Source organism: Pantherophis guttatus, chromosome 1 (assembly GCF_059756535.1).
Source record: "Pantherophis guttatus breed Tessera chromosome 1, ASM5975653v1, whole genome shotgun sequence".
Lineage (NCBI taxonomy): Eukaryota > Metazoa > Chordata > Lepidosauria > Squamata > Colubridae > Pantherophis > Pantherophis guttatus.
The window spans coordinates 105,307,340-105,321,796 of record NC_142063.1 but is presented as its reverse complement, the minus strand read 5'-3'; the positions used below and the strand labels follow the sequence as shown (position 1 = coordinate 105,321,796).

General features: G+C 40.2%; 1 protein-coding gene across 1 annotated transcript in view; it reads right to left on the bottom strand.

Annotated features, from left to right (window-relative positions):
* Positions 1–2,342, bottom strand: part of CTSD (cathepsin D) — a 37,010-nt gene extending 34,668 nt beyond the window's left edge. Inside the window, exon 1 of the mRNA XM_034416864.3 lies at positions 2,015–2,342. Coding sequence (XP_034272755.1) covers positions 2,015–2,079 — 65 coding nt within the window. The 5' untranslated portion in view covers positions 2,080–2,342. The remainder of the gene's footprint in view (positions 1–2,014) is intronic.
* Between the last annotated feature and the right edge of the window lie 12,115 nt (positions 2,343–14,457).

Genomic DNA, 14,457 nt, shown 5'->3' with positions numbered 1-14,457 from the left:
GGCCTATCGGAGACTTTGGAGAAAGAAGAATAGGACTTTCTTCTTCCCCAACCAGTACTAATGCTAACTATTTGACTGGTAATAATAAAAAAAACCCCTCAGTTATTTAAACTAAGAATTCTGGGTTCCTTATTAGAAGAAAGAAAACACTTGCACCAAATACTGGATGCTTGTGCTAATCACAGAATACATTAATTTTCAATTTTAGTATTTCACTCAAATTACATTATTTTTAAGCAAAATGCCAGTTGTTAAAATTTTAAAAACAGATCTCACAAACAAGCATGGTTATCTCATTGCTGGAATGCCACATCAGCTTGTGATGATGTATTAGGCTGAAAAGTAAAACTGAATTAGATATAAAAGAAATAAAACAGTATCATATCAGTGACAGAGTATTTTCCTAATTCCTGCAGACAGCAAGGAAGAGTTATAGACTCTACTCAGGGTGACCTTTCTCGTCAAAGGAGATGCCTAAATATAACTTAACTGTGCTGTTAACTTTTCAACTCACATCTGCAGAATTAGAGCAAAACAGTGCTCTCTCCTATATTCTAAGAAATAACTCTGCACTTAAAAAAATATAAACTGAAGTAATACCTTTATGGAATATCTGAGCATAGTTATATTATTCATCTGACCAACATGGATCTCAACACTACCAGACACATAGGTGGTACTTTCTACCATTAAAATACACCACCACTAAAGTAATAAGATTGTGTTAATTTTTAGGATAGTGCTATCTTTGACAGGGGGTTGTCTGGTGCATATATAAAAGTGAGAAGGTATGTGACACCAGAGGGGGGGGAACTATTCTGTGGCAGTTGGGGTTAGAAATGTGTTTTTAAGATGAAATTTATCTTTACAGATCCAATCAGTAGGCAGCTACAGAGAATTTGTACTATTCACTTGGACTGTTCCTCTTGCCATTTTTCAAATGAACTAAATCTTTGCTCAAAAATTAAATTCTCTTCCCCCTCCCTTCCCCAAATGAAAGACAAGAGTCTTTTAACATTTATGCAATTCAAGTTTGCATCTTTTTTCATCCTTAAACTACGAACTAGAGAAACAATGTCCATCAGATCACAACAACTTGAAAATTACTGAACAAATGCACATAAAATTATACTGGGCAAATGTTTCCCTTCCCATCCGCAAGTGACTAATTGGGGGGGGGGGAATCAATGTATTAAATGATGGCTGACTTTTGGAAAATTTCAGAAGCATATTATCAAGAAAAGTGCATGGGTGCATGAATCAGAAGGTGAGAAACAAGTGTTCAAAAGCCACAAAGTGGAAAAACACACACACACACAAACAGAAAGTAGAAAAAATATCTTGCATGCTGTGGTCATCAACAGCATGCTTACAATATTAACATAACCAAGGGTTTTGCTTGTGATTTTTAAATTAGAGCCAACTTCTGCAACCTGGTGCCCTCTAGACAGGCTGGTCTTTAACTTACTATCACAAGACTTTGGGGGAAGGTTTTAACTTATAGTTAAGAGTGGGTGATGTGTTCCTCAATATCTTTAGCTTAGATCAAGCATATTGATAGTTGATCAGAATTTTCAGAAGCAGGAGTGCAGTTTTGAAAGAAGTCGGCAGCAAGGAAAATCAGCCACCAATTCCAGAGGATATTCTTCTGCACCCCAGTTTCCTTTCAAACAAATTGTCCACATTCAAGTCCGCTCAGAAAAAAAAAATAACTTTTTTTTTGTACTTCAACAGAGCATCCAATCCAGAGGATGCGATCAGGCTCTTCCAATCAATCGATGCCTAAGGGTCGGCAAAAATTAAAACACGATGGCTGCTTTTAGGCACACCTTCCCAGAGGAATGAAAGAGAATCCAGAAGAGACTAAACGGTGCTCACAGCAACAGAGGCCACAACAATGGAGTCCATGCCTTGCAAAATGCAGCCTCGGTTTCTTTAAGCTCCCAAGTCTGTTTGCAAAACCACCACCCCACACTCAGGAATCCTTTAGCGCCAAGGAAAAACCGATCCTCACCTGATCAGCGCCGAACAAGCAGCCACCAGAGAGGCGAGCAATATTAAATCGCGAAGCCCCATCATAGCAAGATCGAGCTAGATCAGGCGAACACCACCACGACCCGGGATCTGCTGAAGATGACTGAGCAGCCCAACCGCGTGACTGCTTTATCAGCTGACCGAGCCTCACTTTGCAACACGGGAGCATGTGATCGGGAAGGAGGCGGGGTTGGATTTAACCCTCTAGTTAGCCGGTCTCAGACCCGGGAAGGGATATAGAGTAAATTCCACCGCCGTCGGGAAAGGTTGATGTTTCTGAATGCTGAGCGTGCCCACATATCTCCTTTGGGCAACCGGCTGGGTGGGTGCTGAGAAGGGCATTCTGTGTGGAGCACGCCCACGCGGAAAACTAGTCCCGTATGACTCAGGGACTGGCAGCAACCAGTTTAGCGAGAAATTAATCCTTTCAAAGTGGCTTCTTCGGGGTTATCGTTTTTGCCACTCGAGTGCCCTTCATTCACACGTGCTATTACACGCTGCCCTACACGTATATTTGCCCATATTGTTGCTGGTTGACTTCTTCATCTAGCCAAGGTGTCGGGGGAAGGAAGGAATTCCGTCACCACTAGCCGTGAGTTACGGACAGGAGCCCTAAAGCTTGTTCATTGGGATTAGATCACTGGGTTCAAGCAGTAGCCAAGAAGCTAGGATGAGATACAACTAGGCATGTGACGAGTTTTCCTCAAAAGACTTCTTGAAGCTTCAGCGGTCTCCTCAGTTCTATTGTTAACTTTGCTCACTTGTTGTTAAACTCACTGTTTTCAAGCTTGGCAATTTTAAGGTGTGTGAACTTCAACCCCCGGAATGCTCCAGCCAGCATACTAGCTGAAGAATGCTGGGGGTTGAAGTCCACACATCTTAAAAGTTGCCAAGCTTGAAAAGCATTAGTTTAGCTCACAGGATTAATTAGAGGCAAATTAACAATAATAATGCTGAGTGGGGACAACTCCAGATATTAGGGGAGCCTGATAAACACGTCATCTGTCTGGTGTCTTTCTCTTTTGGAGAACTCACTTGCTTATACTAGGTTGGGTGAAGACTACCACAAAGGGTATTTACTCTACATCTGGAATTTTACAGGCCTGGTATGAAAACCCATTAGTGATTAGCTCAATTGGAGTTGAAGGAGCTCAGCTGGAGTTAAAGGAACTTCAATTGATTGACACACCGCTTTATAATTTTCCTTAATTATTTTCATCAATGTAAGAAAACCTAAGCAGAACCTCAAGCTGAATCCATCAGCTGTACAATCATACAGGACTCCTAAAAAGGAGTTTTTCTCAAACTTGTCAATTATAATTAATAGGAAGGTCAAACTATTTTCATCTGACTTTCAGCCCTGGCTTTAGTAACATTATTTGCACTTATCATAACTTCAAGTAGAAGTATTTGACAACGATAATGCTAACATGCCACTTCCGGGTGAAATGAATGCAGTTCGCTGTGACAGCATTGTCACTGAATTGAGATAAGTAGTTACTATCCCATAGTCCTTTGAAACAATTTAGGGAGTTTTCGGCATTTTTCCTTTCAAAAGAGCTTTCTGCTCAATTCTATCTGCTTAGAAGACAGAGTTATGTTTTATTGAATACCCTAAACAATTGTTATCATTATTTGAGGCATATGATCTACTTTAGTCTCTCTCTTTTTTTACTGTGTTTATCTTGTTCCCAGCCCATGACTGAGATCATGTTAAATTGTTATGACTTGCTCAAGAATTATAGTAGTATTTTTCTTCCTATTGTGACACTGCCCAAGGACAAGCTTAAGGTGAGGTGGCCAGTACTGCAAGTCCATTTTGCTGTCATTCTAAAGTTCCTCCTAATGATAGATTGGAAAGAATTAATTGAATGTGAATGTTCAAAAAAGAATCTGAAGTAATGCGAGAAATTACAAGATGGTTAACAGTATCTGTTCTAAGTAAATTAATGAAAACACTTCATGATATTGGAAAATGTACAGATATTACAGAATGTGAGGAGAAAGAGTATCTTGTAGATTCATTGTGAAATATACCATTTTCACTTAAGGTTTCCTTCGGGAGAAGGGCGTCATATAAATTTGATAATAAATAAATAAATAAATAAAACATCAGGATTTCATGATCATTCCTAATAATAGTGTTCGACTGAATGTACTGTTCATCATATGATAATAGATTAAAAGTGTATTAGTCAGTCCAAGGATTAAACAGCATGGATGCCTAAGGGGCATTCTGTGAATATCAGAACTATAATTTGGATATTATGGGTTCCAAAATAAGCAATACCATTCAAGTATTGCAACAAATGTGACAAGAATTTCTGGGGAGCCAACCAGGTATGTTGCATATACTCAAATTATACTCCAAGATGTTGAATTCTTGGGAAATGAGCATAGAATTATGAGAGATTTTATAGCAAAATGTATTTTATTCTTTATACTGCTTCCATCTTCCCTTAAAACATTAACAGAATCCACAATGGACTGAGACTCCGTGTCTCCATTAGATAATTGATGTTGGGAATGTGCAACGGGAAGAAAAGCACTTTCAGGCGGCAGCGCTGCAATCCCCTCCCCAAATCCAAAACGGTTCCCAGTTCCCCGCTGCACATTGCAGGGAAACTGGCTGTCCGCCACCTGAAATGCGGCTCTGTTTATTGCATTGGGGAATCCGGGCAGCGGTGGCTGGAAAGGAGGGGCGTTTTTCTTTAGGAGCTCTCGTTCGGCTCGCTTGGCTCCTGGGCGCAGAGGGCTTAGGCGGCAGCTCCTCACATTGCAGGGGAGTGAAGTCATTGTGAGCATTGACTGCCCTAAGCTGCCTGCTGGGCGGCCAGAGGGGTGACCAGCTGCAAATCGTGGCACCCGCCTTGTTCCCCGAAGCTGTCAGGCAGATTCCCCCCAGACCATTCCGAAATGCTGGTAGGTAGAGGTAGAATTCTTGTTTTCCTCCCCCAAAATTAAGGTGTGTCTTATACTCCGGTGCGTCTTATACACCGAAAAATACGGTATTATTCTGACAGAATCCCGGGAAAGTAGAATTTCTTAAAGCCCTTGACCTAGGGTGCTACTGCTGCAATTTTCTTGGGCAAAAGTGAGCCCCCAACTTTATTCTTTCTGTCAGTATTGTCAAGATGGTTGGCATGTAAAAGAGAAAAGTTAGGGTTCAAAAATGGGAAAGGTTAGTCCTAACTTCTTATAAACTATATCTAAACTTCACAAGGAGATTGCATTTAGCATTCAGTGAGTTCAAGTAGTCAACGTTTTTTGATTAGTTTTTACTAGCTTCTGAGGTTCACTATTATCACAGGTTAGAATGCCTGTAAATATTTTATTTGTCATATGTCTCATAATGACTAGCATAAATATACAGATTACTTCTGAATCATATCAAGGGCCTATCTAATTAGGCATGTGCTTCCCGCAGCTGGCAACCAGATGCACATGGAAAGCTGTCAAGTAGGACATGAATGCAACAACACCCTCTCATTTATGATACCAGCAACTGCTACTGAGAAACATTCTCCTTCCCACACTGAAAGAAATCTACTCTAACCCACCCTTCTAATTTGCTGGAATAATCCCTGCTAAACTCATAGCCAGGCACGAAGCCAGACAGCCTGGAAGCGCTAAAGTACCTGTACCATAAACTGCATATATGCCGTAGCCATGCTGCTCTCAGAATTGTCCCCAGTTAAACATTTTATTCCAGACCATCTGATAACCCGGCGTTGCCCTGGTATTTATTTATCCCCAATCCTGTATTAGACAGGAAGAGCAACTTCACCCTGAGCCCTGATTTCGGCGAGAATTAAATTAGTTAAAAATGTTTTCCCTGTGCCAGAAGCGTCAAGTAAAATGATCCCACCTTGTTGTTTTGCTACCTGATCCATGATCATTCGGTATGTTTTTTTTTAATCTTGATTTAGAAGTGGCTTCTTGTCCGTGATATATGCCCTTACACTGTTTGATGTTGTAGTTCTTTTCTTGTATATAGTCTATGTGAAGTACATCATGTCGGTCTCGTAGTGGTGCAGGCTGGCGAGTTGCAGTAATGTTTTATTATCATGGCCATACATTTGTCCTCAAGAATAATCAAACCCTCTTGAAAATGTCCGGATCAAACATAATTTCTGGATTTTCCCCCTTACCAGAGGGAGCCCCCTTGTGGAGTACTGTGAAGCCATTACCATGGCAACTGCACTGTGCTGTACAGTAGAAGCCATTTTAAGTCACAACAGGCTGTATCTTAACAGAACACATACCCCGAGGGGTGTTAGGGGTATCTTACCCCCACAGTATTTTTTTCCAGAGAGTAAGTCATCTGTGTACCAAGAAATTGCTTGAGGCATTCCAGAGTTATGCTGGAACACACACATGGACACATCCATTTTTTATATATAGATGTAAAGATAAAGGAAAGTAAAATGAAATCAAAGTTTTATTTTTGTGGATTGTTTAACAATGAATGCGTACTTGCACTTTAGAATTTGAAGACTTAGATCTGCTACAAGCACAAAAAAATCTGGATTGGTCTCAGATTTTGACATCCCCAATGTATCTGAGGAGCAGACCTTGAAATAAATCCCATCATCCATCTTTTCTGGATCTTGAGTAGTCCAGATCTTGCTTCTACCCATATTCAAATTCTAAATTATTCATGTAATTAGTAGTCACCTGGTCACAATTGGCATGTAGCAACTGCGAGTAAATAATAATGTAATCTGTAGGATTTAATTACAAGGCAGCTTTGATTCTTCCATATACAAATGCCTAAATAGTTCTCGTGGCCTAGTTCAGCAAATAATAGTGAGCCAGCTTTGTTCCAATGATACAAGAAAAGTGCTGAGGAGTTTATTGCAGCTGTTTCTGGGACAGCTGGCTTAAGAGGACAGAAAGTTTCATGTGATGAAGGCAGGGGTGAAATGCTACCAGTTCAGGCAAACAGACCCTTTATCTTTGTTGCTCTTCTCTGCATTCTTTCTAAGATCTCAACATCCTTTTTGTATTGTGTTGACCAGAACTGTATATAGCTGTGGTGAAATGTAAAATTTGTTACTACCGGTTCTGTGGGCGTGGCTTGGTGGGGGAGGGTGTAATATGACTGAGTGGACATGGCCAACTTTTTTTTTTTACTTTTAAAACCATTTTTTCTACAACCTCTTTGGCTGAAGAGGTTGTAAAAAAAATGCTTTTAAAAGCCTCTGACGATCCCAGCTGACTTGCCTGATAGGCAGAGGCTTTCTTTTTGTTTTTTAAAGCCTCTGATGATCCCAGCTGACTTGCCTGATCGGCAGAGGCTTTCTTTTTTTAAAAAGCCTCTGATGATCCAGCTGACTTTCCTGATCGGCAGAGGCTTTCTTTTTTTTAAAGCCTCTGATGATCCCAGCTGACTTGCCTGATCGGCAGAGGCTTTCTTTTTTTAAAAAGCCTCTGATGATCCAGCTGACTTTCCTGATCGGCAGAGGCTTTCTTTTTTTTAAAGCCTCTGACGATCCCAGCTGACTTGCCTGATCGGCAGAGGCTTTTTTTCCTTTTAAAAACATTTTTTCTATAACCTCTTCAGCCGAAAAGGTTGTAGAAAAAATGCTTTTAAAAGCCTCTGATGATCCCAGCTGAGCCGCGGATCATCAGAGGCTTTTTTTTTTTACTTTTAAAAGCATTTTTTCGGCCAAAGAGGTTGTAGAAAAAATGCTTTAAAAAAAAATGACGATTGCACGGCTCAGCTGGGCAATGGGGAGGGGGGCAGGGATTTTTGCTACCGGTTCTCCAAACCACCCGCCTCCATCGCTACCGGATCAGGCGATCCGGTTCGAACTGGGAGCATTGCATCCCTGGTACACAATATTCCAAGTGTAGTCTCAGTAGTGCAGTATATAGTGCAGCATTCCAATCCCAGGGTAGCCAATTTATATCTAAGCCAAACATCTGGTTTCTTCTGTACTTCCCCAGTCCATGAGTGAGACAGGTTTAGGCATCCTTTTCTATGCCAGAATTAAAAGTAGCATTTTCCTCTTTAAGGTGACAGCATCCAGGGACATTTCACTGGCCATCTGAGCAATGCTTATATGATCTCTGGTCTTGGTTAGCTTTGTTTCCTGCCATTCTGCTCTTATCACTTTAAAGAGTGAGACATATTAATTGCATGGAAAGATATTTTTCTGGATTTTGAAATATTGTGACAGTAAAGTGATGTAACAGTTAACCAAGAAAATACTTTTAAAAATGTAAGAGCGAAGTAACTGTGAAATTTTAAGAACCTGGCAGGAAAGGAAGGAAAGAGAAATCCTAAATACAATTTATAATTCAGCTCCCTATGTAATTTTATTTAGACATTCTATTCAGGCTGAGTTACAACAGAACAGGGTGTAGGAGAAAATACAGAATGGACACTAATCATGCTGGGCAGAATTCCATGGCTACACCTGCCCAGTTCCTGTGGTAATGCTATGATTGATGGATGTTTTCCTGCCAGATGGTGTCAGGCTGAAAAGGGAGGGCAGAAAAGGCAGAGAAATCAACCAATCAATTGGCCTGCTATGAGCAGCACACATATTACACTGGACAACAAATATTTTGCTTCAGAGATATATTTAGCTGTAACTTACAGATTTTTGGCTGCTAATCACAAAGATACCTTTAATTTAATTTATCATGGACAGTTTTATATAAATCTTCTATTTTTATACAATGGCAACTGTGTAGTACCTGTTGGCTATGCAAGAACATACAAAAACATGGAACATACAAAGAAACATACAAAAACATGGAAATACAAAGAAACATACAAAAACATGGAACATACAAAGAAACATACAAAAACATGGAACATACAAAGAAACATACAAAAACATGGAACTGTTGTTGAAGCACATCCAGTACACCAAGTGCAACTGAAATATCTGTGGAGATCTAAAAATAGTGTGGCTCTGCTCCTGGGAATGCAGGTATACCAAGTATTGCTTGTTACATATGCAAATGGGACAGCCATGCAAGAGAATCACATTACATTAAAAAGAAATGGCCACTCTGAACGAATTTGATTCCAGAACAGAAAAAAATGGCACATGAACCACTTGTTGACTTGACAAAGATACCTTTGCCTCCGCTTCACGTAAAAACTCAGACTGATGAAAAGTTTTATGAAAGCAATGAACATGGAAGGTGAACATTTTTGTTCTTTGGGACATATGTTTCCAAGAATTAAGGAAGACATTTTTGTTAGTCCACAGATCAGATACATAATCAACGATGAGCAATTCAAAGAACTGTTAGTGGGGCCATAGAAAATCACCTGGAAAACATTCAAGGATGTCATTGAGAATTTTCTTGGCAACTACAGAGCACCAAATTCAGTTAGTTGATAAACTTATAAGACCATGCAAGACCATGAAATGTAACATGTCACTGAAGAATCAGTTTTCTGCATTCACACTTGGACTTCTTTCCCAAAAATCTAACTGCAGTCAGTAACAAACATGGGGCTACCCTTGAAAAGTGTTCGGAGACTACAGTTGTTCCAGAACACAGCCACGTGAGCTGTCGTGGGTGCACCTAGGTACAGCCACATTACACCAATTCTCTGCAAGCTGCACTGGCTCCCTATTGGTCTCCGATCACAATTCAAGGTGTTGGTTATTACCTTTAAAGCCCTACATGGCTTAGGGCCAGGTTATCTTCGAGACCACCTTCTGCCACATAGCTCCCAGCGACCGGTAAGATCCCACAGAGTTGGTCTCGTCCGGGTCCCGTAAGCTAAACAATGCCAGCTGGCAGGCCTGCGGGGGAGGGCCTTCTCTGTGGCTGCCCAGCTGTCTGGAACTAGTTACCTCCTGAGGTCCGGACCATCCCCACCCTATTGGCCTTCTGAAAAGCAGTGAAGACCTGACTTTTCCGGCAGGCCTGGGGCCATTGATCTCGCTCTTGTGATCTGGCGAGATCTGGCCATGAATGGCGTGAATGAGTTTTTAATGTTTTTAATGTTTTTTTATAATTTTTTATAATTTTTTTTAAAATTTGATTTATATGCCACCCTTCTCCGGAGATTCAGGGCGGCTTACAATGCACTAAGCAATAGCCTTCATCCTTTTGTATATTTATACAAAGTCAGCTTACTGCCCCCACAACTGGGTCCTCAATTTACCTACCTTAGAAAGGATGGAAGGCTGAGTCAACCTTGAGCCTGGCGAGATTCGAACCTGCAGTAATTGCAGGCAGCTGGTCTTAATAACAGGGTGCTTTAGACCACTGTACTACCAAGGCTCGATAATGATAATGATAATGATTTTTTAAAATGTATTGTGAGCCGCCCTGAATCTTCGGAGAGGGGCGCCATATAAATTGAATTAATTAAATTAAATTAAATTAAAATTAAAGGTTTCACTAGGACACTTCTCTCAAATATTGCAGAGATCTGGGTGATGCTAGCTGGCAGCAAAAGGCTAAAAGTTATTATCTCTAGGCCATATCCATATTATCCATATTTCTGCAACTCAAATAAGGTGGCCTTGCTCTTTTCTGTTCTTCGCTTTACTACAAGCAGGAAGATGTGGTTAGTAACATAATTTCCTCTGTCTTGAGACCACAGAGCACAACCCAATTTTGAAAGATTCTCACAGAATCAACAAATGACTTTAAAATTTATTTAAAATTTAGCCAATACAGTCCTAGTCTGCACCAACAGTTATTCTGAACAGTGTTAAGATCACATGCAGTGTTAATACCGCTTTATACCACTTTGGTAAGGCCACACTTGGAATACTGCATCCTGTTTTGTTCACCACGATACAAAAAAGTTGAGACTCTGGTAAGAGTGCAGAGGAGAACAACAAAGATGATTAAGGGACTGGAGGCTAAACCTTAACGATGAATTGTCTAGTCTAATGAAGAGAAGGATTAGGGTGACATGATAGCAATCTTCCAATATTTGAGGGGTTGCCACACAGAAGAGGGGGTCAACCTATTCTCCAAAGCACCTGAGGGCAGGACAAGAAGTAACGGTTGGAGATTTACCATGAAGAGATACACCCTAGAACTAAGGAGAAATTTCTTGACAGTGAAAACAATCAGCAACTTGCCTCCAGAAATTGTGGGTGGTTCAGAAGTTGTGAGTGCTCCAGAGGTTATGGGTACTCCATCACTGGATGCTACGGTCTCCTGCTTGAGCAGGGGTTAGACTAGAAGACCTCCAAGGTCTCTTCCAACTTTGTTATATTCTGTTAAATTCAGGGCTTGTTTAGTGGTGTCTTACAGTTCCCCTGGAGGCCACAGTGGGTCATGTGGTAAGACGCTGGGCCTGCACACCACTGAGGTCAGTGGCTCAATTCCTGTACGCAAATAAACTGTGTAGGGACAAGAAAGGAGCCTCCCCCGATTGCCTACTGGCATTCAGGGCATCCCGCTGGTAAAAGATAACACCACCCGAAAAAATTCTTTTCACAGAGGTAGCCAGCCACCTCGGTCAGTGGTGAAATGTAAAATTTGTTACTACCGGTTCTGTGGGCGTGGCTTGGTGGAGAGGGTAATATGACTGAGTGGGCGTGGCCAACTTTTTTTTAAAAAAACTTTTAAAACCATTTTTTCTACAACCTCTTTGGCTGAAGAGGTTGTAAAAAAAATGCTTTTAAAAGCCTCTGATGATCCCAGCTGAGTTGCCTGATCGGCAGAGGCTTTTTTTCTTTTTAAAAACATTTTTTCTATAACCTCTTCGGCTGAAGAGGTCGTAGAAAAATGCTTTTAAAAGCCTCTGATGATCCCAGCTGAGCCGCACAATCATCAGAGGCTTTTTTTTTTTACTTTTAAAAGCATTTTTTTGGCCAAAGAACTTGTAGAAAAAATGCTTTTAAAAATAAAAAAAAAGCCTCTGATGATTGCGCAGCTCAGCTGGGCATAGGGGAGGGGCAGGGATTTTTGCTACCGGTTCTCCGAACAACCCGCCTCCATCGCTACCGGATTGAGCGATCCAGTCTGAACCGGGAACATTTCACCCCTGACCTCGGTGATCCCTGGCTAACACGTGCCATACACTTAAAACAAAACAAAACAAAACCGTCAGTTCTCCTACTCCATTCCATGTAAAAGTTGCACTCTAGCATTCAGCCATTTCTGGAGACATAAAGGTTACCAATCTCTTTGCTAGCAGCATGGTATAATAATCAAGCTGTTTTTCTCTTTAAAAGCTTATATTTTTACATAATCATTGTTTTCACCCATTTAAGAGGAGGAAAAAAACATATCATCCAATGCATATCATCCCTATGGAAAAGCCCCTTTCCTCTGATTTCAGTTATAATAGAATTAACATAGTTTCCATTCTTTTCTTAGATAAATGGTAAGCATTCATCTATGTGCACTGCTTCATCATAATCTTACATGCTACTAATATAATCTTTGATGTGTTCCTTCTTAGAGGCGTCTTAACAGATTTCAGGGTATAATGGGGCATTCTTCTGCACTCTGCATTCTAATTAATAGATGAGGAAGCTTTCCTACAGCACTGTGAACAATGTACTATGACCTAAGAATAATTATGATAGGAAACTGAAACTGAAATTAAGCGTCAAAAATCTTCTTTGCTCCTTGGTTGGAAAATGTTATGTACCAAATAAGGACTGAGCTATAGGCTTCACTCAGGTCCTCCAAAACGGCGGGAAAATACTTAAAACTCATTGGTTAAGCTGTGTGGCAGCCCTCTATAAAAGGGGACACTGCCAGACAAGTAGGTTGTTGGGTTGTACTAGTCTACTAATAAAGAGCTGTTGTTACTGAAAGAGCTGTGTCCGTCTCTTCCATCATCCGATCTAACAGAAAAAATACATTTTTGACCAAAAAGAGATACCAACCATCCACTGTTACAATTATTTTAGCCAGATCAATGCCTGGAAAATTGACAGTTTTTAATATCCATTTATTCAGCTTGTCCTCCCACCCATCTTGCCTGGAAGTGACTCTAGGCTGCTTACAATGATTAAAAACCAACATAAGAAGAACATATGTTTCTTTGATGCATAGTGATTGATATATAATTGAGCCAGTGGTCTAGTGATTAAGGCTAGAAATTGTGAATTTAATCCTGCCTGAGGCATGAAAGCTGACTGCATGATTTTGAGCCTGTCACTCTCTCACAGCCCAACCCACCTCACAAGATGTTGTTGTGGGGAAAATAGGAGGGAGAAGAAGTATGTTTGTTGCCTTATTATAAAAATAATAAAGGCAGGATAAAAATCTAATAAATAAACAATATTCTTGATTTCCGTCCAAAATGTAGCAATAACAGGATCAAGCCATATGATTTAATGTTCCAAATCCTAAGCTGTGTCTCCAGCAGCATGAATTTTGAAACGTTAACTCATATAATTTGAGTTAATTTTCCCTGAGATGTTGAATGTTTACTGGACTAACCTCATTTTAAAATTTCAGGAAACTAATTTCAAGTTATCTAAATCAACCTTGCATTTGTTTACCAGATCAAGATATTCCAGCTTCTTATTTTGGGTGTGTGTGTGTGTGTGTGTCACATAAATAACTAGTATCAATTGCGTTTACAATTTACAACCCCATTTGGGACTGGAATTTTGGTCATAGGTCATAAGTCTTGATGGATGTAAGGCCACCACATGGTCACACCTGATTTTATGAACAGTTTTATGGTGGCTGTTAAGCAAATCACTGTGATCCTAAGTCTGAATCCATTCTTACAAATTAGCGTTTTTTGCAGGAAACTGGCAAAAAATCATTGCAAATATTGGTCACACGCAGACTAGTGCAACCAGTCATAAATGTGAACTAGTTGCCAAATACCCAAAATTCAGTCATGTGACTGCAAGGTGGGGCGTAGTGCAATACTTTACAATTGACCGTAAAGCACACTTTACCAGGCCATCGTAACTCTAAATAGTCATTAAATAACCAGTTGTATGTCGAGGACCTGTAATATTTTTCAACTGCCTATAGAAAAAACTTACTGTGACACAATTCATTCCTCCATAATTCCCGATCTCTGCAGATATTATTGTCAATTGTCCACAATTAGGACTTTGGTAAATCATTGTAACTCAAAATATAAACTTTATGAAATTAGATTGTTCTTAAAGATTGTCAGATCGACTATAAATGTTGTCGTCAAAAGTGTACTTTGTTAAATAAAAAGCATCTATATTTGTCTTGCCATACATCTTTTTCCTTTAATAAAAAGACATTTGTAATTTTAAAACCAAAGCAATAGCTATAATAATATCACCTTGACCTTTATACGGCCCCATAGTACTTTACAGCACTCTCTGGGAAGTTTACAAAGCCAGCATATTACCCTCAACAATCTGGGTTCTCAGTTTACCAACCTTGGAAGAATGGAAGGCTGAGTCAACCTTGAGCCGGTGAGGATCGAACCTCTGGCAATGAGCAGAGTTAGCCTGCAATACTGCC